Source organism: Rhinatrema bivittatum, chromosome 9 (assembly GCF_901001135.1).
Source record: "Rhinatrema bivittatum chromosome 9, aRhiBiv1.1, whole genome shotgun sequence".
Classification (NCBI taxonomy): Eukaryota; Metazoa; Chordata; class Amphibia; order Gymnophiona; family Rhinatrematidae; genus Rhinatrema; species Rhinatrema bivittatum.
In genome coordinates this window covers 201,248,906-201,274,940 of record NC_042623.1, presented here as the reverse complement: position 1 = coordinate 201,274,940, position 26,035 = coordinate 201,248,906, and the positions used below count along the sequence as shown (strand labels likewise).

The 26,035-nt window shown below is 46.5% G+C and overlaps 1 protein-coding gene across 4 annotated transcripts in view; it reads left to right on the top strand.

Annotated features, from left to right (window-relative positions):
• Window positions 1–26,035, top strand: part of SLC9A9 (solute carrier family 9 member A9) — a 902,600-nt gene that overhangs the window by 674,788 nt on the left and 201,777 nt on the right. For all 4 annotated transcript variants that reach the window (XM_029617398.1, XM_029617399.1, XM_029617396.1 and 1 more), the window contains one exon: window positions 1,329–1,371. In XM_029617398.1, the coding sequence (XP_029473258.1) occupies window positions 1,329–1,371 (43 nt within the window). The remainder of the gene's footprint in view (window positions 1–1,328; window positions 1,372–26,035) is intronic.

Below are 26,035 nucleotides of genomic sequence, written 5' to 3'. Positions count from 1 at the left end.
TTACACACACAAATATGCATGCGCCCTTGCACACATGGCTCTCACGCTCACACATGCAAATACACACTCACTGACACTCACTCTTTTCCCCAACCTCCTCTGAATATATTAAAAAATATATTTTTACTTACATTAGTGGTCAGGGGGAATCCAGACAGGGGTATCTGCTGACGGTGCTGGTGTGGGAAAAGGTGGTCAGGAAGGCTCTGGGGTGTGTGTGGGGGGGGGAAGTGTTATAATTTTGGTCTCAATATAAGGTGAGGGCTGGCAGGCGGCAGAGCTCAAGGAGAGACCTTCAGCTGGTTGATAAGCAGCGAGCAGTCTATCTTCTGCGACAGAGACATTGGCAGGATGCCAGGAGTAGAGTAAAAAGAGGCGGCAGGAATGTTTCCCGCCTCCGCGGTGATGAGAGGAGGAGGGGATCAGTTCCATACTTCATTGAGGACGTCGTGAGAAGGGGGAGGAAGACAGGCCAATGGAGCTGTGGTGTGGGGGCGGGAGAAACAAAAGGCAGATCCATGGAGCCATGGGAAAAACAAAGGCAGATCCATGGAGCCACGGGGACAAGAAAAAAAAAGGCAGATCCATGGATCCACGACTGGAGCCAGAGAAACAAAAGGCAGGCCCATGGAGTCGTGAGTTAAAAAAAGACAAAAGGCAGATCCATGGAGCTGCAGGGGAAAAAAAAAAGTGAAGAAAGAGTCTGCGGCTCTGCCAGGAGAGCTGCTGCAGGGCCCGGTATCGATCGCAGCAGCTCCTCGGGTACGGGACTGCGGAGGTCAACACCAGTGTCACGTGACTGACCTGAGCGGCCCACCGGGCACTCCCGAAGCCCCCCCGAAAGGCCAATCCACCCCTGATCTAGCCCTGATATTCAGCAACAAGTAGTCAGGCAAGTGCCGCTGAATATCCGGATAAAGATAACTTTGTAAATCGATCTTGCCCACTAAGCAGGCTTTGGTTTTTTTTAATATTGCTTCTTCGTGATGGGCATGTCAGCTGTCACTCAGTGGCCCTGTTTCCAGCTGAAGCCGGAGAGGATGGAGAGAGATGTGACGGGACTATTTATTCAGAGCCAGATTCTGTGTGGGCTCAGACGCAGGGGAGAGTCATAACTGTTTGCTTTATAGTTTCTGTGTGGGGAAGGAAGAAGTTCAAAAAAACCCCATTTATGTATGTGTGTTTTTCTCTCTCCTAACTCTGTTCCCTCCCCCTCCTTCCGCTCCTCTCTGGGATAGTATTCCATATGCAGATTCTTGGCTGAAAGAATGAAATGTGGGATTGCATTAGATTATTTACTGTTTTTTTTTTCTTGTTTCTATTGACAGGGTAGGCGTAGACCCAGACGAAGACCTGAAAGCAGTAAATCAGGCAAGTCCAGAAAAGCTGCAGAATAGGAAGGAAAAAAAAAAACCTTCCCACAGGTTGGACTGCTGTAATTGGAACGTGGCAGGGTCGTGGAGTTACATCCCAGAGCGCCACTCATTTGGGCTTCCCCCCTATGCCGTGCCAGTAAATATGACATTAAGTGACTAGGGGCATAATTGTTTATGTGTAACCAGCTGACCTTAATTATCTTGCTTCCGGGCTTAGAATGTGTGTCATTATGGATGCAAGTTTTTACCACCAGCCATATTTTCACATTCAGGTTCCTTGCATGTTCGGCTGCCTGGTAAGATTTTTCATTTTCGTACTGTGCATCCTAAACGCTGCTACCACTTAGCATGCACACAGAATACTGCCCGCCCACTAGTAATGTGGTACTGGTGAAAACCCATGCTTTTATCAGGCACACGTGTGCATTCTAAAACTTAGCATGCAAATCTATGCAAATACGGATATGATGAGTTCTTATCAGTCCGGCCACACCAACCCCGGTAAATGTAAGACCTAACCTCAAGGCAACAGCCTGCTTATTACCAGGAGTAAGCCTGTATCCTTGGAGACTCCCCCTATCTCTTCTCCCTAAAACACAAAAGCCTCACTCCAGAATCCATAGATCCCCACTCTGATCTAACAAACAGGACCTTCTGACTGTCAACCATCACTTTTCCAACCGATCCCCCCCCCCCCCCGCCTCTGCCCCAAATTCATAACTAAAGCCCCTCTATTATCTGGCCATCATCTCCTGCCCACCTGACTCCTAGTCAAGGCCTCTCTGCTAGATGGCATTAGTCAGCATGCCTAAATAGCAGGTACACATTTCAGAGGGGTACGAGAGGGGCGTGGTGTGGTTAGGAGGGCCCCAAGAGAACCTTCTTAGTTCGATCGGAGGGAGGATGGGGGGAAAGGCATGCCTAGGCCCCTGGATGAGCCTGCTGGTAGGATCTTGAGGGGGGGAAGCCATGTCGCGTCCAAGAAGGCCTGTTTTTTAGATTGTGGCAAGGAAACATCCCATAGAATAGCCTCTTGATTGGTTCAGGAGGAAGGCTCTGACATTCCTCAGTAATAGATTAGGGTGATGGCAAGCCCCCTGAGGGGTAATAGGTGGGAAGGATCCTCGGGTGCTGTAACTGGCTCTTGCACTTTGACCTGATTAGCTCAAGGGATTTTGAAATGAATAGCGTGCACCTAGTAAAAAAAAAAAATCTATGGTCTTTTTTTGCATGGACCTTTAGAATATTTATTTATGCATATAATCAACTTTACAACCTGATTTTCAAAAGAAATAGATACCTAATTTTAAGAGTTAGGCACCTAGATTTGCATTAATAAAAATGTCCTTTCTTTGACTTCCAAAATGTATGTACCTAAAGAGTGGGCAGGGCCAGGTTGGATGAATGAAGTTAGGTGCTTAGCACTCATTTCCACTTTGTACGCCTTAACTTAGGTGAGATAAAAGCTGGCCTGACCTTAGGCACCTCAGTTTAAGGCTCCTAAAGCTAAAGTTAAATGCCTGTATTCAGCCAAAATTAAGTTGCCTTAGTTCACCTGAATACAGGCACTTAACTTTTGCACCTTTATTGAAATGCTCAGCACACTTTAAATATACGATTCTACATGCACACTAAAAAAAAAGCATTTTGTGGACCTCTTAGTGACTTGGCCCCTATAGGTTCAAAGATTAACATATATTACTGAGTCAGATAAAACTGAAAGTAGTTATCAAACAGTACAGCATGCTTGCTTAGCTACCCATTTCACCAAATATATGACTTTCCCCTTTCTCTGGCCTCCCTCACCTTCCTTATATCAGTATCAAGATTTTTGGCACAGGTTTTTCCCATTAGGTGAGCCATAGGGGGTTGCTAGCCTCCTCAGATTCTCTCTCCTGAATGATGCAGGACTGTCTCTTTACCGGGTATGCTGAGAGCTGACGATATCCAGTCACAATCCTTCTCATCAAAGCATAACCGTATACTCCTGTGACAGTGTTATCCCCGAGGAGGTTTGCTTAGATTTCACTGTGATATGAAGCAGAGGAGTCTGTTCATAGCAAAACAAAGACTTTCTTCTAACGTCCTCTACTCTGCATTGGAGTCAAAAAAATATTGAGTAGGCTTCTATTTGATTCATTGATTGTGCCAGGGATTGCAATTTATTCTGTATTTAGAGCTCAACTGAAAATACACCTCGCATTTTATAACTGTTCAAACTATTAAAGCGTATTTTTTTAGAACCCAATTTTCAATAGTCTGCATGAGTCACCAAATGCATGCATAAGTGGGTCCAAGGAGATTTATGCTAGTATTTTATAAATTTTATGGAAGGAGCTGCTCAGTTTATAAAATACCATGTATTTCTGACCCAAAAGTATACACTTATGTTTCAGTTGCTGTAGGCGTGGACCCTTGGACCGAGGTGAAGTTGGCACAACCTGCAGGGCCCCACCGTCGGTAGGCAGAAGCCCAACTGGAGCTTCGCCTATACCAGCCCACGTTGTCCTCGGGATGAGCCTTTGGGTGCTGGGGCTGGCAGGTCTTAGGTGGGGGCCTCTGCTGGCAGTCGGAAGATCCATGCTGATTAGTACAGGCAAATCCGAAAACAGGCTGGGGTCAGTGGCTGACAGCGTTCAAGGATGTCAGGAAGCAGGCAATGGGTTCAGTGGCAGGTGGCAAGCTCAGGTCAGTACCAAGCATCCATCCAAAAGGAAGGCAGGACAGATAGGCAGAGCAGGAAGGCAATGAGCAAAACAGGAGGGCAGACAAGGAGACGTGAAACACTGAAGAACTGAAGAAATGACCACGAGAACTGAAGAACAAGGACGATGAACCCTGGAACTGAAGAACAAGGATAAAGAATGCTGGAACTGAAGAAGAAGGACAAAGAAAGCTAGAATTGAAGATGAAGACACAGCAACTGGAGAAAAATGTGCTGCAGCAACTCACACTATTTGGATAGTAGGGAGGCCTGTGGCCAAGGCAATGACTGAAGGAAAAAGAAGCCTTTTATAGGTCATTCGTGGTCACCACAGGGGATTTCCTGCTGCAGGAAACGTTGGGCACTCACGGGCCTAGGAGAGGCCATGAAGGAAGCTGGCGGCATCTGGCCTTGACTCACGTGTGGTCCATCGGAGTGCGGTAGCCTGCTGCACAGTTGCATGGGAGGTCTTTGACGGGGTCAGGATCTGGAAATGTTGACTCAGAACCAGTGGTAACTGCAGCGGTTTATGAGGGAGACCCATGGACTGCAAGCACAACAGTACCCCCTCTTAATCCCCCTCCCTGAGGCCCAATGTTTCTTGGGCTGATGTAAATGGAAGTCCCTTAAGTTACGATTCAAGATTTTGGAGGCTGGCTCCTGTGAGTTTTCCTCTGGACTGTATCCCTTCCAAGAAAGGAGATATTTGATCCTTCTGCCCCTCCCCCCCTCCCCACCAGTGTGAGTCTGGGATTTCTTCAACTTCATAAACGGTGTCTCCATCACTGATTACTTCTTGCAGCCCTGGAGGTGCTCTAGAGGGCCAAGAGAATATTACTGGCTTAAGTAACAACACATGGAAAACATTATCTTCAATCTTTGTGGCGACCTCAACTAGTACTTCACGGGTCCCACTTGCCGAAATACTGAGAAGGACCCAATGGAGCGGGGAGCTAGGTGCATTGAAGTCACTCTCAGGCGTAGGTGTCATGTGCTTAGCCACACTTTCTCACCCACCTTAAATTGAGGAACTGGCCTTCAGTGGGCTTCCGTATTTCTTTTAGCCCTGTGGGTGGCTTTCCGAATGAGCGTGTTGGTGCTGCCCATATTTCTTGTAATTGCTGGGCAGACAGCTAGACAGGATGTGGACACTGCCACAGGGAGTGGCAGAGGTGGCAATCGCTGCTTTCTATAAACCAATTAGAATGGAGAAGACCCCGTAGCTGCATTAATAGGGTATTGTGCGAGAACTCAGCCCAGTGTAAGAGAATAGCCCAATTGTCCTGGTGCTCATTGACAATAGGCACTGAGAAAGGTTTTGAGAATGTGATTCATACATTCAGTTTGACCATTTCATTGGGGGGGGGTATATGCCACAGTATGATGCCACATTTCTTACAAAATGAGCAGCAGTATTTTGCAGCAGATTGCACCCCACGGTCTGACACAATCTGCTTCGGCAAGCCGTGCAGGCGAAATACATGGAGCATAAAGAGCCATGCCAATTCTGGGGCGGAAGGGAGGCTTGGAAGTGGCAGAAAGTGAGCCATCTTTGAGAATTGATCTATGATCCCCCAGATCACAGTGGCACCATCTGAGATGGAGAAGTCCACGATAAAATTCATGGACAAGTGGGTCCAAGGTTCCCTGGGGGCTGGCAATGGCTGTAACACCCCCCAGGGTTAGCCATGCAGCATTATTTGCTGTGCACTTGTAGGGCACAAGTCAACATCTTGCTTCATTTGGGGCCACCAGTAGTATTGCTGAAGCAGTTCAAGGGTTTGAACCCATCCAGGATGACCTGCAACATGGGAGTCATTGCCCCATTTCAATACCTTTTCATTGTAGTTGGGAAGGTATGACTGTCTTCCCTGGAGGGACAGTCTTGGAGGCGGGCAGAAGAATTTTAGCGGGGTCAATGATATGCCTGAGAGGCTCTGGAATGTTCTCAGGTTGAAAGGAGCACGAGAGAATATCCACCCATAGTTCAAAGTCAAAGCGGGCAAAGAACAAGGACTAGCAAGCCTTGCATTCAGTTGCTGAACCTGGTGAAGGTGTTCAAGATTTTTGTGATCTGTATATATATTAAGGACATAAGATCATAAGAAAATGCCATGCTGGGTGAGACAAAGGGTCCATCAAGCCCAGCATCCTGTTTCCCACAGAGGCCAAACAAGCCACAAGAACCTGGCAAGTACCCAAACACCAAGAAGATCCCATGCTACTGATGCCAGTAATAGCAGAGGCCATTCCCTAAGTCAAATTTTTTTTTTATCTTATCAACTTTTAAAATACAATCCAAGGATACTACTTGAATTAGAAAGCATCATTTTACACAATAAGTCTCAAGAGACAGAAAAAAAACTTAAAGAGGAAGAAACAATATCAATCAATCATTTGCTTAAAGTCCTCAAACGTTCGGTAAGATACTCTCAACCTAAGGTATATTAATATTACTTTCATGAAGGTCGGTATAGAAAAGTGTTAAATAAATAAAAAATAAATAAATATAAAGGAAACAGATAGCGAACATATCAATGAATTGGGCATATATTAATTTATGATTGTATCACCAACGGACCAATTGCACTTCCTCAACTGATGGAGGGGACGGTACATTAATACCAGAATATTTATTTCTGGAAGTTATCTAGTTACTCAGGCACTAAGAATACATAAATGGTATCTCTGTACTTAGATATATTTACAACTGTACTTCAATATAAACATTGCCCCCAAATTTAATACTCTGGGTCTAAGTTGTAGGAATTGTTTTCTCCTGATTTGTGTAGACCTAGCAGGGTCCGGGAATGCAGATATCTTTAAACCCATAAAGGGCTCATCCCAAGGGTAGAGAACCTTACAGAGGATCCACTCCCTGTCTGTTTCTAAAAGAAAGACTACTATCAGGGTAGCAGGACAGACCTGGTCCTTCTGTGTAGACTCTAGCATATTAGTTAACCAGATTCCGGTGGAGTGGGAACTAAAACCTGACATCCCCTATTATTAGAATCTATTCTTATAAGGTGGGATATAATAAATCCTCGAAAGTGGGGGAAAGGTTCTCTCAGGAACTTTAATATTTGAACCAAATATTTCACCCACATATCATGGGGCGTAATTAAGGGATCCCTTGGGAAATTTATAAATCTCAAATTTTTTCCCCTTACTTGATTCTCCAGTTGTTCCATACAGTTGGTCAAGTATTGATTTTCTTTAATTAACTTCCCATGAACTTCTAGTGATTTTTTTAAATTTTTCGTCGAAACATGATACCTTATTTGTATTTCCTAAAACTTGTGTTTCAACTTTTTCAATTCTATTTTCCATCCCCTTAGTATATGATACAGTTACTAAACTGCTGACACAGATTATCATTAACTCTTTGAATTGCTTCCCACAATACATCAAGTGTAACAATTTCAGGTTTCAACAATCCTTTCTCCCTAGAAAAAAACAAACATAGGATCAAAAGTTTTTACTTCCCTTCCATACAGTGGGATAGTCGTGCAGTCCTTGGCTTCTCCTGATCAACCTGTCTCTAGAGCGGCCAGCAGATCTTCTCTGCTGGCTGCAGGTTTCCCCCTTTTTCAGGGGCCTCAAACCGATCTCTTGCTTCTCCACTCTGACTTCAGATATCTCCAACAACGAAAAATTGTAATTCTCAGCTGGATTTACAGGAGGTCTCCGATCGATTGGGGACAGAGTTGTTTGCAGCTCTGGAAGGGAGTTGGGTTCCATTTCCTCCCAGTCTCCCCGCAGCGAGCCCACTCCCGATCCTTGGATGTCCTGTATCACATGTGAGTCCATCGGGCCGATAAGCTGGAAAGGAGGTAAAAGTGGTGATAACTTCCTGCTCCTTGACCCTCCATTTCCTAGCTGAATGAGTCATAATACTAGGAAACAATTAGTGTCTTGGTCCTCCATCTTCACATGTCTCACTGATAGTCCATCACTTATAAAAATCTCCCCCCGAACAGTGAAGGCTTCAAAAGGATCGGAGAGACAATCAAATTTGTAAAAGAACAAAAAAAAAAACCCAACAAAAGTGGAAGTCCAAACAGAATTCCAAATTAAAGGAAATTCAAAGTCAAAAACAAAGCTGCGAGCGCGGCTTCAGCGCCGTGCCGCTACAGGGCAGATTTTAAAGCCCTTCGTGCATCCCTCTTATATGACGTCAGAATCTGAAAATGGCACAGGAAAGACCAGCTGGAGCCCTGTCGGGGCCGTGAACTCCTCCTGACCCCCGGAATGGCCGCTGGTTCGACACTGTTTCTCCTCACTTCTCCACCTTGAATGGGAAGCCACCTCAGGGCAGATTTTAAAGCCCTTCGTGTGTCCCTCTTAGATGATGTCATAATCTGGAAATGGCACAGGAAAGACCATCTGGAGCCCCTTTGGGGCTGGGAACTCCTCCTCAACCCGGGAATGGCCACTGATTCGGCACTGTCTCTCCTCACTTCTCCACCTCCTCCATAAGTCAACTTGATTAATAGCAGTTAATGGACTTCTGCTCCAAGAATTTATCCAAACCTTTCTTAAACCCAGCTACACTAACTGCACTAACCACAACCTCTGGCAACAAATTCCAGAGCTTAATTGTGCATTGAGTGAAAAATAATTTCCTCCGATTAGTAAATGTCTACTTGCTAACTTCATGGAGTGTCCCCTAGTCCTTCTATTATCCAAAAGTGTAAATAACTGATTCACATCTACTCATTCAAGACCTCTCATGATTTTAAAGACCTCTATCATATCCCCCCTCAGCTGTCTCTTCTCCAAGCTGAACAGCCCTAACCTCTTCAGCCTTTCCTCATAGGGGAGCTTTTCCATCCCTTTTATCATTTTGGTTGCCCTTCTCTGTACCTTTTCCATCACAACTATAATCTTTGTTGTGATGGAAAAGGTACAGAATTGTACACAGTATTCACCATGGAGTGATACAGAGGCATTATGACATTTTCCGTTCTATTAACCATTCCCTTCCGAATAATTCCTAACATTTTCTTTGCTTTTTTGACTGCTGCAGCACACTGAGCTGTCAATTTCAAAGTATTATCCACTATGATGCCTAGATCTTTTTCCTGGGTGGTAGCTCCTAATGTGGAACTACAGCATGGATTATTTTTCCCTATATGCAACACCTTGCACTTGTGATATGATGTTGGGCTCCTTCGAGTAGATGGCCCCCACTTTTCAAGAGCTAATTTGACGTCCAAGAGTTCTCTATCACCAATATTGTAGTTACACATCACGGGAGAAAATGTCTTTTAAAAGAAAGTATTCCTTTTGGTGAGTATTGGCTTAGAACTGCCTCTACCCCCAATATGGAGGCATCTACTTCTGTGATGAATGGATGCATGGGATCCGGATGACAGACAAGGTCTTTTAAAAAAATGCATTTTTCAGTTCTTGGAATGCATCTATGGTTTCAGGGGGAGGGACAGTCCTTAATGTTGGCGCCCTTTCTGGTAAGATCCTTCAGGGGGACTGCCATGGAAGAGTAGTTTGGAATAACCTGGCAATAATAGTTGGTAAACCCCAGAAATCTCTGCAGTGCTCAAAGCCCCACTGGGCAAGACCAGTCCTGGATGGCTCTCACTATCAGGGTACCCCAGGGAAAGGAGTGCCTCCTTTTTGAAAAGGCATTTTTCCAGCTTGGCGAATAAGTTGTTTTCTCGCAGGTGCCTGAGGACTGTGTGCACATCCCAATGATGGGTGCTGAGATCTTGGAAGAAGATGAATATGTCATCTAGATACATGACCACACAAATATAAAGTAAGTCTCGAAAAATATCATTGACTATTTTTTGGAAGATTGCAGGTGCATTACAAAGCCCAAAGGGCATAACTAAATACTTGTAATGCCTGTCATGAGTGTTAAAAGCTGTTTTCCACTCGTCAGCAGCCTTAATCCGTATGAGGTTATATGCTCCTCTGAGGTCTAGTTTGGTGAAGATTTTTGCAACTTGGAGGTGGTCAAAGAATTCAGTTATTAATGGCAAGGGGTAGTGGGGTCCTTTTTAGTGATGACATTTAATCTGTGATAATCAATACATGGCCTGAGCGAGCCATCTTTCTTTGCCACAAAGAAGAACCCAGCTCCTACTGAAGATGGTCAAATAAAATTCAGGTTTTCCTCAAGTCTCTTCCCTGAGGAGATTTTGTATCTGGGAAGAGTTTGATTCCACAGTCATATGAGCAGTGAGGTGGTAGAGTCTTGGCTTTTCTCTTCCAGAAAATGTTTTTGAAATCGGCATACTGACGAAGGCCAGGAAGTGTTGTGGCCACGGTCAAATGGTAAGGGGGCTTCACATTTTCCAGACAAGTGTCCCTACACTCTTGGCCCCAATGGGTAAGCTGTAGGGTAGCCCAGTCAAATTGGGAATGATGTTGCTGGAGCCAGGGTAATCCCAGGACAATGAGATGGATATCTCTGGCAATGACATGGAAATTAATCTAGTACATAGCATCAGTGGCATGATAGTCTGGGTGATTTGGCCGGGAAGGAGGTCCCTGTGAATAGAGGATATTATCAGGGGTGAAACTTGGTGCATGTTGGGAATCAATAGTTGACCCACGAGTTCTTTCATGATGAAGCTCTGTCGGGACAAGAATCCACAAATGCCTGGGTGGCGAAACATAGGGAACCCAATTTTATAGTCACAGGGAGTAGTATTTGGCGAGCTGGGACATAAAGGCTTAGGGTCATTCCCCTGCCAGACTATAGGAAGTGGCATGTCCTGACTTCAGTGGCCATTGAACTAGTAGATGGACCTGGCCTGCACAATAAAGATATAGGCCAAGTGGTTTTCTGCAGAGCCTCTCCTCAGGATCTAAATGGCTGTGACCCACCTGCATGGGTTCTTCAGGAGAACAGACGTTGGAGAAGTAGGGGCCAGAGGTGAGCAGCTGTATGGAACTGAGGTGCCAGCATAACTGCGCCTCGAGGAGGTCATAACTCTCTCTCCCTTTGCTGGAGTCTGCGGTCAATCTTGCCTGGAGGACACGCCATCCAGGAAAATGGTGAGGAGACAATCTTCCCACCAATTAAGCTTCTTTGCCAGGGTCTGGAATTCAATGATATATTCTGCTAAAGTTCTGGTGCCTTGGCGGTGGTGGAGTAGATCAGAACCTATAGTGGCCAACCAGCTCGGTGTTACGCCCGTCGGTTGCAGATGGCTGCGACCACTAATGCTCACCTCTTTCTTTGCTGCCTTGTCATCATTGGGGAAAGTGGCGGCCTCCGCCAGCTACCGCCAACCTTCCTGGCGTTCCCGGGACAGTGTGGGCACTGCCGACCGCCATCTTGCCTTCAGGATCACTTAGGCTCGCGCGTGCACAGGCCAGTCTTAAGCACTTCATGGCGGGAACCTCAGGGGTGTTTCCTCCAGATGACATCTTCACTCTGCTATACTTAAGCTGGCTGGCCCTGCCTATTGACGAGTTAGCAAGGAGTTCCCTCATTGCTGAATCCCCTTCACTCTTACAGACTTCCTGTTCCAGTTTCTGCACTTCGACATGAGATGCTCTGGATACCCGCTCCTCAAGGGCCCTTCCTCATCTCTGGCTATCCGCTCCTTGGAGGGCCTTCTGCCTTGGACTGCTATCTGTTCCCGGTCTCCAGGACCTCTCCTGGAACTACCACTCTGTGAGTACCTTGACTCCATGGACCACTACTATACCAGCCTTATTGTGGGATCCTCTCCTGTGTACCCCGTGCCTCGGGCCACTACCATGTCATCTCTAAGTGAGGAACCACTCCGGTGTACCCTGTGCTGCAGGCCATTACCGCATCATCGCTACAGGACCCTCACCTGTACCTCGGGCCACTACCATACCATCTCTGAGTAAGGAATCCCTCGGTGTACCCTGCGCTGCAGGCTACTACCGCATCACCACTACAGAGACACTTCTTCGGCGTACCCCACTCTGTGGGTCACTACCGTATCTCCATGTCTGAGGTATTCCCTCTGGGTATACCCCTCTGCTCAGACCTTGTTACTTTTCCTGCACCTCCCACTCCGCAGGTTGTGCCTTTCTACCTCTCTAATACTCTATTCCACAGTTGTGTCTGACGTCCGCTGAGACTGCACCTCCCGACGGTGAGGCTCAAAGGGCTCCTCTCTGTGGGTGGTACCATCTCTCACCTCGGCCCAGGACCCACACACCTACAAGTCATAACACTCGGTTTCCCAAAGACCATCTTGAATATGGCTGTGGATTGTTACAAGTTGTGCAGCAAAGGGTCCGCATGCTTCCAGAGGTGAGAAACCCATGACAGTGCCTTGCCATCCAGAAGGGAAAGAATATATATGGTCTTAGTCAAGTCGTCTGAGAACAATGGAGCCTGCAATGTGAAGTGCATGTGGCACTGGTTCAGGAATCCATGGCATTTCTTGGTGTCCCTGGCATACTGGGGCAGAGCCGGAAGTTGCAGTATAGGTTGGCTGGATGCCATGGGTAGCTGCGGTACAGGGGCAGTAGGCAACCGAGCTGCTGGGATTGGGGCAGCATCCAGCCAGATGGAGAGTCATTCCATAGAAGCTACCAGGATCTCCAGAAATTTCTGCAGCTCTTGCAACTTGTGTGCAAGACCCGGGATAGCCTGAAGGCTTTGACATCTGTTGAGTCCACAGCCTTGGCAATCTCTTGGACCGAGGTGGAGTTGACACAACTTGCAGGGTGGAGCTCTGCAAGTCCCCACTATCGGAAGATGGAGTTGGATGAGGCAGAGGCCCAACTGGAGCTTCACCTATACCAGCCCACATTCCCCTGGGGTTGAGCCCTTGGGAGCTGGGGCCGGTAGGTCTTAGGTGGGGGCCTCTGCTGGTGCTTGGAAGATCCATGGAGGATGCTGGTTAGTACAGGAAAATCCAAAAGCAGGTTAGTATCAGTGGCAGATGGCATTCAAGGATGTCCAGGAGGCAGGCAGTGGCCAGTAGCAGGTGGCGTTCAAGGATGTCCAGGAGGCAAGCTGAGGTGAATACTGGGTATCCATCCAAAGGGCAGATGGGATGGATAGGCAGGGCAAGAAGGCGAGGAGCAGATCAGGCGTGCAGACGAGGAGATGTAAAACACTGAAGAATTGAAGAACTGACCATGACAACTGAAGAACAAGAATGACAAACACTGGAACCAAAGAACAAGGATGAAGAATTCTGGAACTGAAGATGAAGACACAGGAACCACAGAACAAGATGCTGAAGCAACTCACACTACTTGGACAGTAGGGAAACCTGTTGTCGAGACAATGACTGAAGGGAAAAGACCAAGCCAGCATCTGTGAGGTCATCCGTGGACATCATGGGGGATTAATTGCCATGGGCCTTTTAACTCTGATGATGTCGAGCATGCTCTAGCGTAGGGGATGCCATGGAGGAAGCTGGTGGTGTCCTGCCATGAGTTGCATTTGGCCCATAGGAGCAAGTGGCCTGCCTTGCAGTGGCATGGGGGGAGGGGGGGTCTATGGTGGCTTGGGACCAGCAGTAAGTGCAGCAGTTCGCAGGGGAGACCGGTGGACCTCCAAGCACAACATCAGTATGCATATATTTTATTTATTTTTTGAAATATTTATATACCATATTATCTACATTTCTAAGTGGTTTACAATAAAACATTCATAAAAAATATGAGTCAAACAATCGACAGATCTTACCATACCAAGCAGAAAATGGTCATATACAAAGTGAGACAAACGGTAGTAAAAGCAGCCTTTAACATAGCTTCAAACAGACTAAGAACATGCTTTTCTAAATAAGTATGTCTTCAGGTCATTTTTAAAGGTTTTGAGGCATGATTTTTTTCCACAATGAGTCCAGCAGATTATTCCATAACAAGTGACCTGCTACAGCAAACAGTTCACAAGATTCAGTGAGCCTAGCAAAACATGCAGATGGTATATCAAGTAAGCATTGGCCAGCTGAATGCAAATTCCTCTGTGGTCTATAAATTATGTTTAATAAGCTGATGCACTGTAGTGTCTCATTATTCAAAGCTTTATGGATTAATGTAATTATTTTAAACTATATTCCTGATTCATATAGCAGCCAGTGTAAAGAAAAGAGAATTGGTGAAATATTATTATATTGGCAAGGTGTTTGATGTTTAAAGCTCTCCTTGGTCTGGCACCGCCACCTACATCCATTCTGTCTTTTTTAAGCAGACACCACGCCACCCATTGCCTCTGTTCCTCATCACAGCATTTGGTTGAGATTCCATCGCTCTCCCTTGCCTCTTTTAAGCAGATCTTTTGTATGGCTGGCCCTGCTCTCTGGAACAGCCCTCCTGTAGCTATTAGAGCAGACAGTGATCTTTCTCAGTTTAGGAAGAATTTAAAGACATATCTCTATTCTCTTGCCTTCCCAGACTATTGCTCAATCTTGGTTTTGGTTTTTTTTTTATCTCAAGAGATGTATAGCAATGTTGCTTTTTAGTTGTTTTGGCCTGTTTATGTTTTGTGTTGCATAAGGTTTTCTTATGCTTTACTGTGTATGTTGACTGTAATCCACTGAGATTTAGTGGATCAGCGGAATAGAAATTGTGGAAATAAAATAAATACATACATATATCCGGTGAGAACACGGGGCTGCTGAGTTTTGAATGACCTGCAGAGCACGCAAGGTCGCAGCTGAAAGACTCAAATAAATTGCATTACAATAGTCCAGGACAAGAACACGAAAGGACAGTATGAAAATCCTTTAGATTCGAAAAAGGCTTGAATTTTCAAAGCAAGCAAAGCTTAAATATGAGCTTCACACAAAAGATTTAACTTGAGATTTAAAAGATAACTCATGATCAAAAATAGCTCCTAGATTCCAGGCTTTCCACACAATTGGAATTAATTGTGAGACCATCAAATTGTAAATTATTGGGAAAAAATGTAAATTTGCCGATCCTTTTGGTCTCAATTTTCTCAATATTTAAAGCTAATAATATTAATTAACCAATCCTGAATAACATTAAGACAGATAACAATCAATTCCAGAGTGATATTAATGTTAGATATTACAGCAAAGGAAAACTGAATATCATCAGCACAATTCTATAATGTAGTCCAAGATTGGAAAGGAAGTTGAATAGAGTTGCAGAGAGTGAAGAGCCCTGAGGCACCCCATTGGAAAGAGGATGCTATGAGGAAGTCTGGGCATTATATCACACTTGTTATGAATGATCTGATAAGTAAGATTAAAACCAAGATAGGACTTTCCCTGAAATCCCAATCTCCGCTAAACATGTCAGTAAAATGCAATGATCCGGGATGTCAAAAGCAGCTGATACTAGGGATGTGCAGAGAGACCGCATACGTTACATTCAGTATTCGTATTCGGGGGGGGGGGGAAGATACGTTGCATTCGGAAAGGGGGGCCCCGATCCGTTCATGCGTTCCATTCTTATTCGTTTCCTGGCTAAAATTTAATTTACAACCCCCCACCCTCCTGAGCCCCCCAAAACTTACCAAAACTCCCTGGTGGTCCGGTATTCAAAATGGTGCCGATAGCCTTTGACCTTACCATGTCACAGGGGCTACCGGTGTCATTGGTCGGCCCCTGTCACATGGTAGGAGCAATGGACGGCCGGCGCCATCTTCTTCTCCTACCAGGGACTTTGGCAAGTCTTGGGGGGGACTCCTGACCTCCCCAAGACTTGCCAAAAGTCCCTGGTGATCCAGCAGGGTCCTGGAGCCATCTCCTGCACTCAGGCCGTCAGCTGCCAGTATTCAAAATAGCGCCGATAGCCTTTGCCCTTACTATGTCACAGGAGCTACCAGTACCATTGGTCGGCCCCTGTGACATAGTAAGGGCAAAGGCTATCGGCGCCATTTTTAATACTGGCAGCCGACAGCCCGAGTACAGGAGATTGCTCGCAGACCCCCGCTGGACCACCAGGGACTTTTGGCAAGTCTTGAGGGGGGACTCCTGACCTCTCCAAGACTTGCAAAAAGTCCCTGGTGGTCCAGCGGGGGTCCGGGAGTGATCTCCTGCACTCAGGCCATCGGCTGCCAGTAATCAAAATGGCGCCGATAGCCTTTGCCCTTACTATGTCACAGGGGCTTTCAGCGCTATTTTGAATACCAGCAGCCGATGGCGTGAGTGCAGTAGATGGCTCCCGGACCCCCACTGGACCACCAGGGAGTTTTGGCAAGTCTGGGGGGGGGGGGGTCAGGAGGATGGGGATTTTGTTTAAATTCACTCTAGACGGCCGAATAATTTGATGAAGATTTGTTGTATTCACGGGAATCGCGATGCGTTTCGCTTCCCCACGAATACAACGAATATGGCCCTATACGTTGCGGATTGCTAATACGTTGCAAATGAATGCGCACCCCTAGCTGATACACACAATACCACGATGAACATAAGGACTTCTCGTCCAAGAACTTATCCAATCACTTTTTAAACACAGCTATACTAACTGCACTAACCACATCCTCTGGCAACAAATTCCAGAGTTTAATTGTGCGTTGAGTGAAAAAGAACGTTCTCCGATTAGTTTTAAATGTGCCACATGCTAACTTCATGGAGTGCCCCCTAGTTTTTCTATTATCAGTTCCCGTATCAAACTCACAACAAAAGATGTCAAGACTAGAAAAATTAAAGCCTCACCACTGTACTTTGGATGAAATCCAAAAAGAAATGTATCTAAGATACCAAGAGTGTCTAAAGGTCATGTAACCATTTAAAGACTGATGCCTCGATAACCTATGCAGATCGAGGATATTGGCCGAGTTGCAGAAATCAGATTGATCGGAATGAAATTTCTTTAATAGATGTTGCATTGATGCTCATTTCAATGAAACAGGCAAATGTGCTTCAGTGAGAGTGGTATTAACATATATGTCGAAGAGGTCCCAATATCAGTATCACAGGGATTTAGCAGACAATTGGCTGTATATTTGTGATGCAGAAAAACACATACTTTGTTCATTTTATAAAAACTTGTGCATTTATTTCATGCATGTAATAATTATAAAACTTGCACGTAATAACCCTGAGTTGTACATGGAAGCAAGAATTTTATAAAGAATGCATGTACTCTGCGTCTGAAACTAATCACAATCACCAGTTCATTGACTTTCCACCAGTCCACCCAGACCAGCACTTCACCTGGCTCCCTCATCACATGCCCATACATCCCATCCAAAAGCTGCAGGTAAAAGACATGTGCTTTTTCACGTTCATGACTTAATTAGCAGATAAGTTCTGTAATGTACGCACGTATACCGCGCTTGAAGTAGCAATTTGTCTGCACATTTCTGAACTCTACCCTGGATCGCCCAGAACTGCCCCCTTTTTCTCCCTGATTAACATTTACATTCAACACCACAAATACACGCATAATCGCATTGTTTCCAAAATAGCATGTACATGTGTACATATTACTTGCATGCATATATACCAATTGTGTGCATGAAGCCACTGCATAACGCTTTGAAAATTACTCACTTAATATGTACTGGACTGGTTAGTGCTAGAATAATCTCCCCCTATTGTTAAATCTCATGACCCCCCCTTGCTTCTTCTATCATCTTTATTTTGTTCCCTGTTTTTAAGAAGTCAATAGTTGCTTTTATTGTAGAAATATTGTCAATATATCATTCCAAGTCAGGTCTGAAGCAGGTGCACAAGAATATATAACACCATCCGCAGTTTTTAATATAGATATTTTTCCTGAAGAAAAGAACCTCAAGGAAACTAGTATTGGCATATTGCTAGATTAATATGAATCCTCCGAGAACAATAATATTTGTGTCAGTCATAAACACATACTGTGTTATCTGAGCTTGACAGAAAAATTCAGATGCAATCCCAGTCCTGTAGTTTAAGTGAATTATGACTTTTCTATTGGCTTTGGTATATAAAACTCCTAATTAAGGGGTCAGTATACTAAGCTGCGTTAGCATGTGTTAACGGACATTTTTAATGCAGGTGTTATCTCCTGCAAATCACCGTATTGAATGCTCGATATACTAACAGGTATGAAATGCAAGAATATAAAATGTGCCATGCTAGGTCAGATCAAGGGACCATTGAGCCCAAAATCATGTCTCTGACAGTGACCAATTCAGGTCATGAACAGGTACTTGGCAAATCCTAAAGAGTAGTTGCATTTCTTGTTGGCCACTCCCAGGGAGAAGCAGTGCCTTTCCCCAAGTTTACCTGTTAATTATTTATGGATGTTTCCTTCATAAATCTGTCCAAACACTTTTTAAATCAGCTTTGCTAGATGCCTTGACTCTACATTGCCTGGCAACAAATTCTACTTTGTCATTGAGTGAAAAAAAATGCTCTCTCGAATTTGTTTTAAATCTGTTATCTAGCTCTTGCACTATTTAAAAGAATATATAACTGTTCCCTCCTTACCTGTTCCATCCTAGTCATGATTTAATAAACCTATACCACAGCCCTTCTCAATCATTTCTCCTCCAAATTGAAGACAGTTTCATTTGAAAAGGTTTTTTCAAAACTTGATGCTCAACACATGAATAGCCAATCTCCAGCTTTATATGATGCAATATTTGCATGATTGTATCAACAAGATGAGGCACTTCATGGATTCCCTGAGAGAGGAGCAAAGAACCTTTTGTCAAGCGTTTCTGGATATGGAGGAATGCAAATGGACATTTTTTGTTCAGTTTATGAAGCCTTTGATTTAGTGGCTGGGGGTTTAACTGTTACCATCGTTGCTTGAAGAATTGGTATAGTTATGGGCTGGTGGCCTACAAAAGGACATCCTTGGTAAGCCGACAGACATCCTGTGTTTGGGAAACAATCTTATTGGAGACAAGGACACAGATTAAGGTACAGTATGTAATCCAATCTTTATCAATTATCCTCCGATCCTTATCAACTACCTCTGATCAACCATCTGGTCAAAGAAATCCATATTTCTCATACAAGCAAGCTTATTTCCAGCGTCACCCTTCCATGTATATCAGCAATCCAGGCTTCTCAAATGCAGCCACAACAATGACATCAACAACTTTCACCCAGAAGATTACCACATGAACAGCACCAGTCGAAGATGGCACAACAATCTCAGGCAAAGTTGGGACCCAGTTCATGAGAGGAATAGAACCACATTCCTCCTCTCCTCTGATGTGGGGGAGAATTCAGTTGTTCCAGAATGGAAGAAAATCACCAGGGACTATTGGGTACTCAAGATCATCAAGCATGCGTACTGGTTGCATTTTTCCCATTTGCAAGCACAGTACTACTCTTTGACCTTTAATTCAGATCTGTCTCACTCAACCACACTATTTCTAAGTGAATGTACAAACTCAAACAGGTAATAGAGCTGGTCCCTCCCTCTGAGCATGGAAAGGACTTTACTCCTGATATTTCATTATCCCCAAAAGAATGGGGGGGTCTAAAAACCATCCTGGATTTGCAGTGTTTGAATATGGATTTGATTGGGGAAAAAAATTCAAGATGAATTCCCTCCATGCCATCCTTTGCTTCATCCAAGCCTAGATGGTCATTCTGAACCTGAAGGATGATTTGGCTATGTCCCTATTCACCCATTTCATTAGCAATACCTCAGATTCATGGTGGATGGACAGCAATATCGATGCAAGGTTCTACCCTTCAGCTTGTGGGCAGCTCCAAGGTTGTTTACAAAGTGCTTGGCAGTGGCACACCTTTGTCATTAGTACATATCCATTTTTCCCTACCTGAATAACTGGTTAGTGTCATGGTCCTCTTAGACAGGAATCTTAACTTTGCTAGGTCAAACGATACAGCCACTGCAGTTTCTAGGGCTTATTGTCAATTGCATGTATACTAGCTGGATCCTGTCTTCACCATCCAGACCCAAACCGTCCCTTTTTGGTCGAGGTGGATACCTCCGCGATTGCGGCTGGGGCGGTCTTGAGCCAACGTTCTGCTTCCGGATCTATAGTCCTGTGCTATTCTACTCTCGCAAGTTTTCAGCAGAACAAAATTATAGCATTGGAGATTGCGAGTTACTCGCCATCAAATTGGCTCTAAAAGAATGGCACCCGTGGCTAGAGGGCGTTCAACATAAATTCACCGTATTCACAGATCACAAGAATCTGGAACACTTGAGCCATGCCCAGCATCTCAATGCCCATCAAGCTTTTTTCTAGGTTTAACTTCGAACTTCGCTATTGTCCATCTGGAAAAATCTCCGGGCAGATGCCCTATCAAGTTCCTTTGGACCAGAAGATAGTCTGGAAGAACCTGGTCACATTATTGACCCAGCTTGTATTTGTTTGTCTGCAACTCACCCAGTTCCCACTGGGAAGACTTTTGTGCCCTATCGACTTCGTGAAAGAGTCCTCTGGTAGGCACATGACTCTAGGTTCGCCGGTCACCCAGGGCGAGCACGAATCCTAGCGCTGCTCCAGCGGTTCTTCTGGTGGCCCACTAAAGTCTCTGACGCTAAAGCATACGTCGATTCCTACAACATTTGTGCTCAACAGAAACCCCCGGTCGGTCGACCATGGGGTCTGCTCCAGCCACTTCCAGCTCCCGAAGAACCGTGGACACATCTCTCCACGGATTTCATCGTGGACATACCACCATCTAAGGGTCACACGATCATAAGGGTTACCATAGATAGATTTTCTAAAATGACCCATTTTGTTCCACTACCGGGCCTACCATTTGCTCCCAAATTTGCTCCCAATATGCTCCTTGTTATACCTTTTGCTTAATTGTTAAGAACTTTGATTTTGATGGTTTTATTTTTGTAATCTCTTAGCCTCAGGTACAAAAATTTTAGATTGTAAGCCCTTTTAGGGGATAGTGAATTACCTATTGTACCTTATTGTAAACCGATGTGATATCTCTTTTTGAAATGAACGTCGATATATAAAAATCGTAAATAAATAAATTGGCAAGCCTGTTCTTTCTTCATATATTTTGACTACATGGCTTGCCCAAGGACATTGTCTCCGACAGGGGTCCACAATTTGTTGCCCGATACTGGCGTGCTCTTTGTAGTAAATTTGGCATCAACATCAGTTTAACAAATGTACCATCCACAAGCCAATGGACAAGCTGAGCATATGAACCGCTCCTTAAAGTCATTCCTCCGCACCTATATAAACGACCATCAAGACAACTGGTCCGAACTCCTTACTTGGGTGGAGTTTTCCCACAACTCCCATATTGCTGCTGCTACAGGTATGTCGCCCTTTTCTATGGGAAATAACCATGACCACCACTGCCCATACCATTATCAGTACCCTCTCCTGCTGCACAAGCTACTGCTGATGCCCTCAAGGCACTCTGGAATCAGATGAATCTTCGCTTACGCCAAGCCGCATCCCGGGCCAAGAAGTCTGCAGACAGCCATCAACACTCGGCTCCTGAGTTCCTTCCTGGCCAGAAAGTCTGGTTGAGCACTCGGTATATTTGGCTTAAGATACCTTCCCAAAGGTTTGCACCAAGGTATATTGAACCTTTTCCAATCATTTGTTGTGTTAAACCAGTTACATACCAGCTTCAGTTGCCACCTACATTGGGAATCCACAATACATTTTTATGTATCACTTCTGAAGCCAGTAGTCCTATCCTGGCCTTCGCGAAAAGCTCCTGAACCACCTCCGTTGGTTGCTGAGACCGACACTACCTACAAGGTTCATGAAGTCCTTGAAGTTTGCCGTAGGGGCTGCCGGTGGGAATACCTCCTTTCTTGGGAGGGTTATGGACCCGAAGAATATTCTTGGGAACCAGCTCAGAACATCCTGGACAAAACCCTCCTCCTGAACTATCATCTTGCCCATCCGGGCAAACCCAGACCTTCAAGAGGGTGGCATAAAGGGGGGTACTGTTACGCATGCCGTCTGCGGCAGACCTGTGGCATGGCCCCCTCACCTTTCCATAAGGACTCAAGCCTCTGGTTCCTCCTCGCTGACGACGATGGGCAGCCAGCTCCGTCCTTGGGCCTCCCCCAGTGCCTCCAGCTCTGCCACAGTCCCCGGCATTCCTGGTCCTACTGCCACTGCTCGTCTGGCCTCTCCACATGGCCTGCGGAGAGATGCCACTACCCACACTGCACCCCCTCCCTAGGCACGAGCGCATCGCTGATCTTTAAGTAGGGACCGCGGCGGGAACCTAGCCGCGGCCCCAGATGATAATGACAACCTATTCATAGTATTTAAATTCAGGCTCCGCTCCATAGCGTTGCCTTTGCAACAGGTCTCCTCGCTGGTTGAGTACTTGTTGCTACTAAGAGATTCGTCTCTTCCCTGCGTTCCTGTTCCCCATTGTTCCTAGTTCCTGTTTCCTTGTTCCTGCCCCTGCTTATGCTTCGGATTGACTACATGGACTTTGACTCTGCTTCGCTTGACCACACTATTGCCTATCTCCAGACCCAGACCTCTGCTTTCCTTGACCACGCTACAGCCCATCTCCAGCCCCAGACCTCTGCTTGTCCAACTACGTATTGCCTATCTCCAGACCTTGACCTTTGCTTCATCCGACTACGCTCTTGACTGTCTCCGTGATCAGACCTCAGCTTTGCTCAACTACGCTATTGACTATCTCCGTGATCAGACCTCAGCCTTGCTTGCCATTGTCTCTGGATCGCCCCCAGCCCTGACTCAAGCATACCATTGGAAGCCTCTTCTGCCTACTCCCTGGACATGGATTCATCAGGCTTCGGCCTACCTTTGCTCGAGCGCCCTCTGTCTGCCTTCGTTCCATTGGTGCCTGAGTTTCCAGGACATTATCCAGTCCGGAGTAGGACTGTCCTATCTCTCACCTGCTGTCTCTGGGCTGAACCAACTTCTTCTGCAACTATATACAGAGGCCCACCTAAGTCCTGCCGGCCCTGGCACCCAGAGGCCCAACCCGCAGGGAACGAGGGCTGGTATAGGTAAAGCTCCAGCGGCCTCTGCCTATCAACCCACTCCACCTGCCGACGGTGGGGACCCGTAGGTCCTTACCTATGGGTTGCGTCAACCCCACCTCGGCCCAAGGGTCCACCTCTGACGCAACACAGAAGTGAAATAGCAGAGCTATTGCCCAATTGAGAGAAAGCTCAGGTAAGAGCCTGTCAGTTAAAGCAATTCCTACTCATATCTTCGAGGCACAGAATTGTTTTTAGAAAAGAAAACCTACTCTGCTGGCCACCTAATGTCTCATTTAACTGGTCAGCCTTGGAAGAAGTGTCAAGTGGCATTCCCTTCACAACACATTCACAGGTAAACATGATACATGAGGCTTCTTACTGAACAACATATTAATGTAAGGTTCCTTGGAAGAGTGAACCCTTTGTGTTGTGTTGTGGTTGTCTATACCTAGTGAGCAAGCCTACTAGGCCCACACCAACATATGGTGGAGAAGCTCTGAGGTGGAACCAGCTAGAGCTTCACCTATACCAACCAACTTCCCCGCAGGTTGAGCCCTTGAGTTCTGGTGGCCAGCAGGTGGGTCCCTAGGACAATCCAGGACCAAAAGTCCAAAGTCAAGCATAGGTCAGGGCAGGCAGCAGGCAGCGAAAATGGACAATAGGACAGGGGTTGAGGCAGGCAGCAGAAATGGAGATCAGGCTGGAGGTTGGGGCAGGCAGCAGACAGAGCAAGGTCAGGTCCAAAGCAAAGGATCAAGTCCAGGCAGCAATCAAGTAACATCCGAGTCTAAGCCAGGGTCAGAATGCAAGAAGTCAAGCCAAGGTCGAACAAGGAGACAAGAAATAGAGGTGAAGACAGGTCAGGAAAAAGGACTAAGTCAGTGATATCATCAGCACGCATTGTAGCCCATTTCCTGCTGCAGGCCCTTTAACTAGCCAGCAGTCATGCGCATGCACCTAGGAGGGTTAGTCGGCGGCGGAGGAGGCGTCATGCTGCCAGAGAAAAGGAATCAGCTAAGCGACATTAGGGATGAGTGCGGCGGTTCACAGGGGCATCCCGCGAGCAACCAAAAGTGACACTCCATGAGTACAGAAAACTGTAAAAATGGCTTATCAAATAAAATTACCATTATCATGAACACATCTATGAATTAACTTTTTTGCCAACTATTTCTCATGAACATGAAAGGATTAATGATCTTGTGTCCAATATTCAAAGAAAGTTCAGCGCTATTTAGCCGGATAAACGGGACATGTAGCTAAGTAACAGACGTTGAATATGGGCCTATGTTCAGCAGCTGCTGCTTAGCCATATAAATCCCTTATGTGGCTAAAACGTTAGCCACATAAGTTTTAGGTGGGCAGTGGGTGGATTGGGGCGGAGCGAGTTACCCGTACAACTTATGCAGCTAACGGCTGATATTTGGATTTAGCCATGTAAATTGCATGGCTTAGCTAGATGTGCCACAGAGCAGGTCTAAACTTATGCATAGATTTTTAACTGCCCGCGCGCTTAAAATCCGGCCTTCATGTGCGTGGCTGGGCCTTGAGCGTGCCGGGCGAATTTTCCAAGAGGCCCGGCCACGCACGTAAAGGCTGGTACGCGCTCAAGTGCCAGGCTTCTTGGAAGGGGCAGGCCGGGAAGGGGGGGATGTTTCTAGGCAGGGGGGCAGGCCGGGACAGCGCTATTGATGGCTGTCCCAGAGACTCTTGTGCCAGCAGCTGGCCGGCATGCGCAACTTACTTCATCTCGGGAGCTGAAGTAAGTTGCAAAATAAAGAAGCAAAAAAGGAAAAGGTAGGGTTTAGGGGGTGGGGAGGACAGGGGAAGGGAAAGGAAGGTTAGGCAGGGGGTTAAGGAAATTCCCTCCCAGTCCGCTCCTTAATTGGAGCAGACTGGGAGGTAACTGGGGAGGCCTGGATTGCATCGCCACGCAGATTTGTAAAAGTGCCCCGCCCTTGCGCACGCGTGTTTTAAAATGGGCATGTCTGATTACTGACTGCATGTGATTATTTTATTTCTTTTATTATTTTAAATTATTGTAAACCGTCGTGATGGAATTTTTTTTAAACGACGGTATATAAAACCTAATAAATAAAATAAATGACCATGTGTGTGCGCTGAGAAGCACGCGCACATATTAAAATCCACCCCTTAGTCAGTTGGACCTATACGGCTAAGTGCTCAGTTATACACATATAGGGGCGGATTTTCAGAGCCCTGCTCGCGTAAATCCGCCCAAAACCGGGCGGATTTACGCGAGCAGGGCCCTGCGCGCCGGTGAGCCTATTTTACATAGGCTCACCGGCGCGCGCAGAACACCGGGACTCGCGTAAGTCCCGGGGTTTTCGGAGTGGGCGTGTCGGGAGGCGTGTCGGGGGCGGGGCCGGAGCGCGCGGCGTTGCGGGGGCGTGTCGGCAGCGTTTGGGGGCGGGTATGGGGGCGTGGCTACGGCCCGGGGGCGTGGCCGCGCCCTCCGTACCCGGCCCCAGGTCGCGGCCCGGCGCACAGGAGGCCCGCTGGCGCGCGGGGATTTACGCCTCCCTCCGGGAGGCGTAAATCCCCCGACAAAGGTAGGATGGGGGTTTAGACAGGGCCGGGCGGGTGGTTAGGTAGGGGAAGGGAGGGGAAGGTGAGGGGAGGGCAAAGGAAAGTTCCCTTCTAGGCCGCTCCGATTTCGGAGCGGCCTAGGAGGGAACGGGGGTAGGCTGCGCGGCTCGGCGCTCGCAGGCTATACGAAATCGATAGCCTTGCGCGCGCCGATCCAGGATTTTAGCCGATACGCGCGACTACGCGCGTATCTACTAAAATCCAGCGTACTTTTGTTTGCGCCTGGAGCGCAAACAAAAGTAGGCTGTTCGCGCTCGTCTGAAAATCTACCCCATATAGGGGCGGATTTTCAGAGCCCTGCTCGCGTAAATCCGCCCAAAACCGGGCGGATTTACGCGAGCAGGGCCCTGCGCGCCGGGAAGCCTATTTTAACATAGGCCTCCCGGCGCGCACAGAGCCCCGGGACTCGCGTAAGTCCCGGGGTTCTCCGAGGGGGGGCGTGTCAGGGGTGTGTCGGGGGGCGGGCCCGGTCGTCGCGGCGTTTCGGGGGCGTGTCGGCAGCGTTTTGGGGGCGGGTACGGGG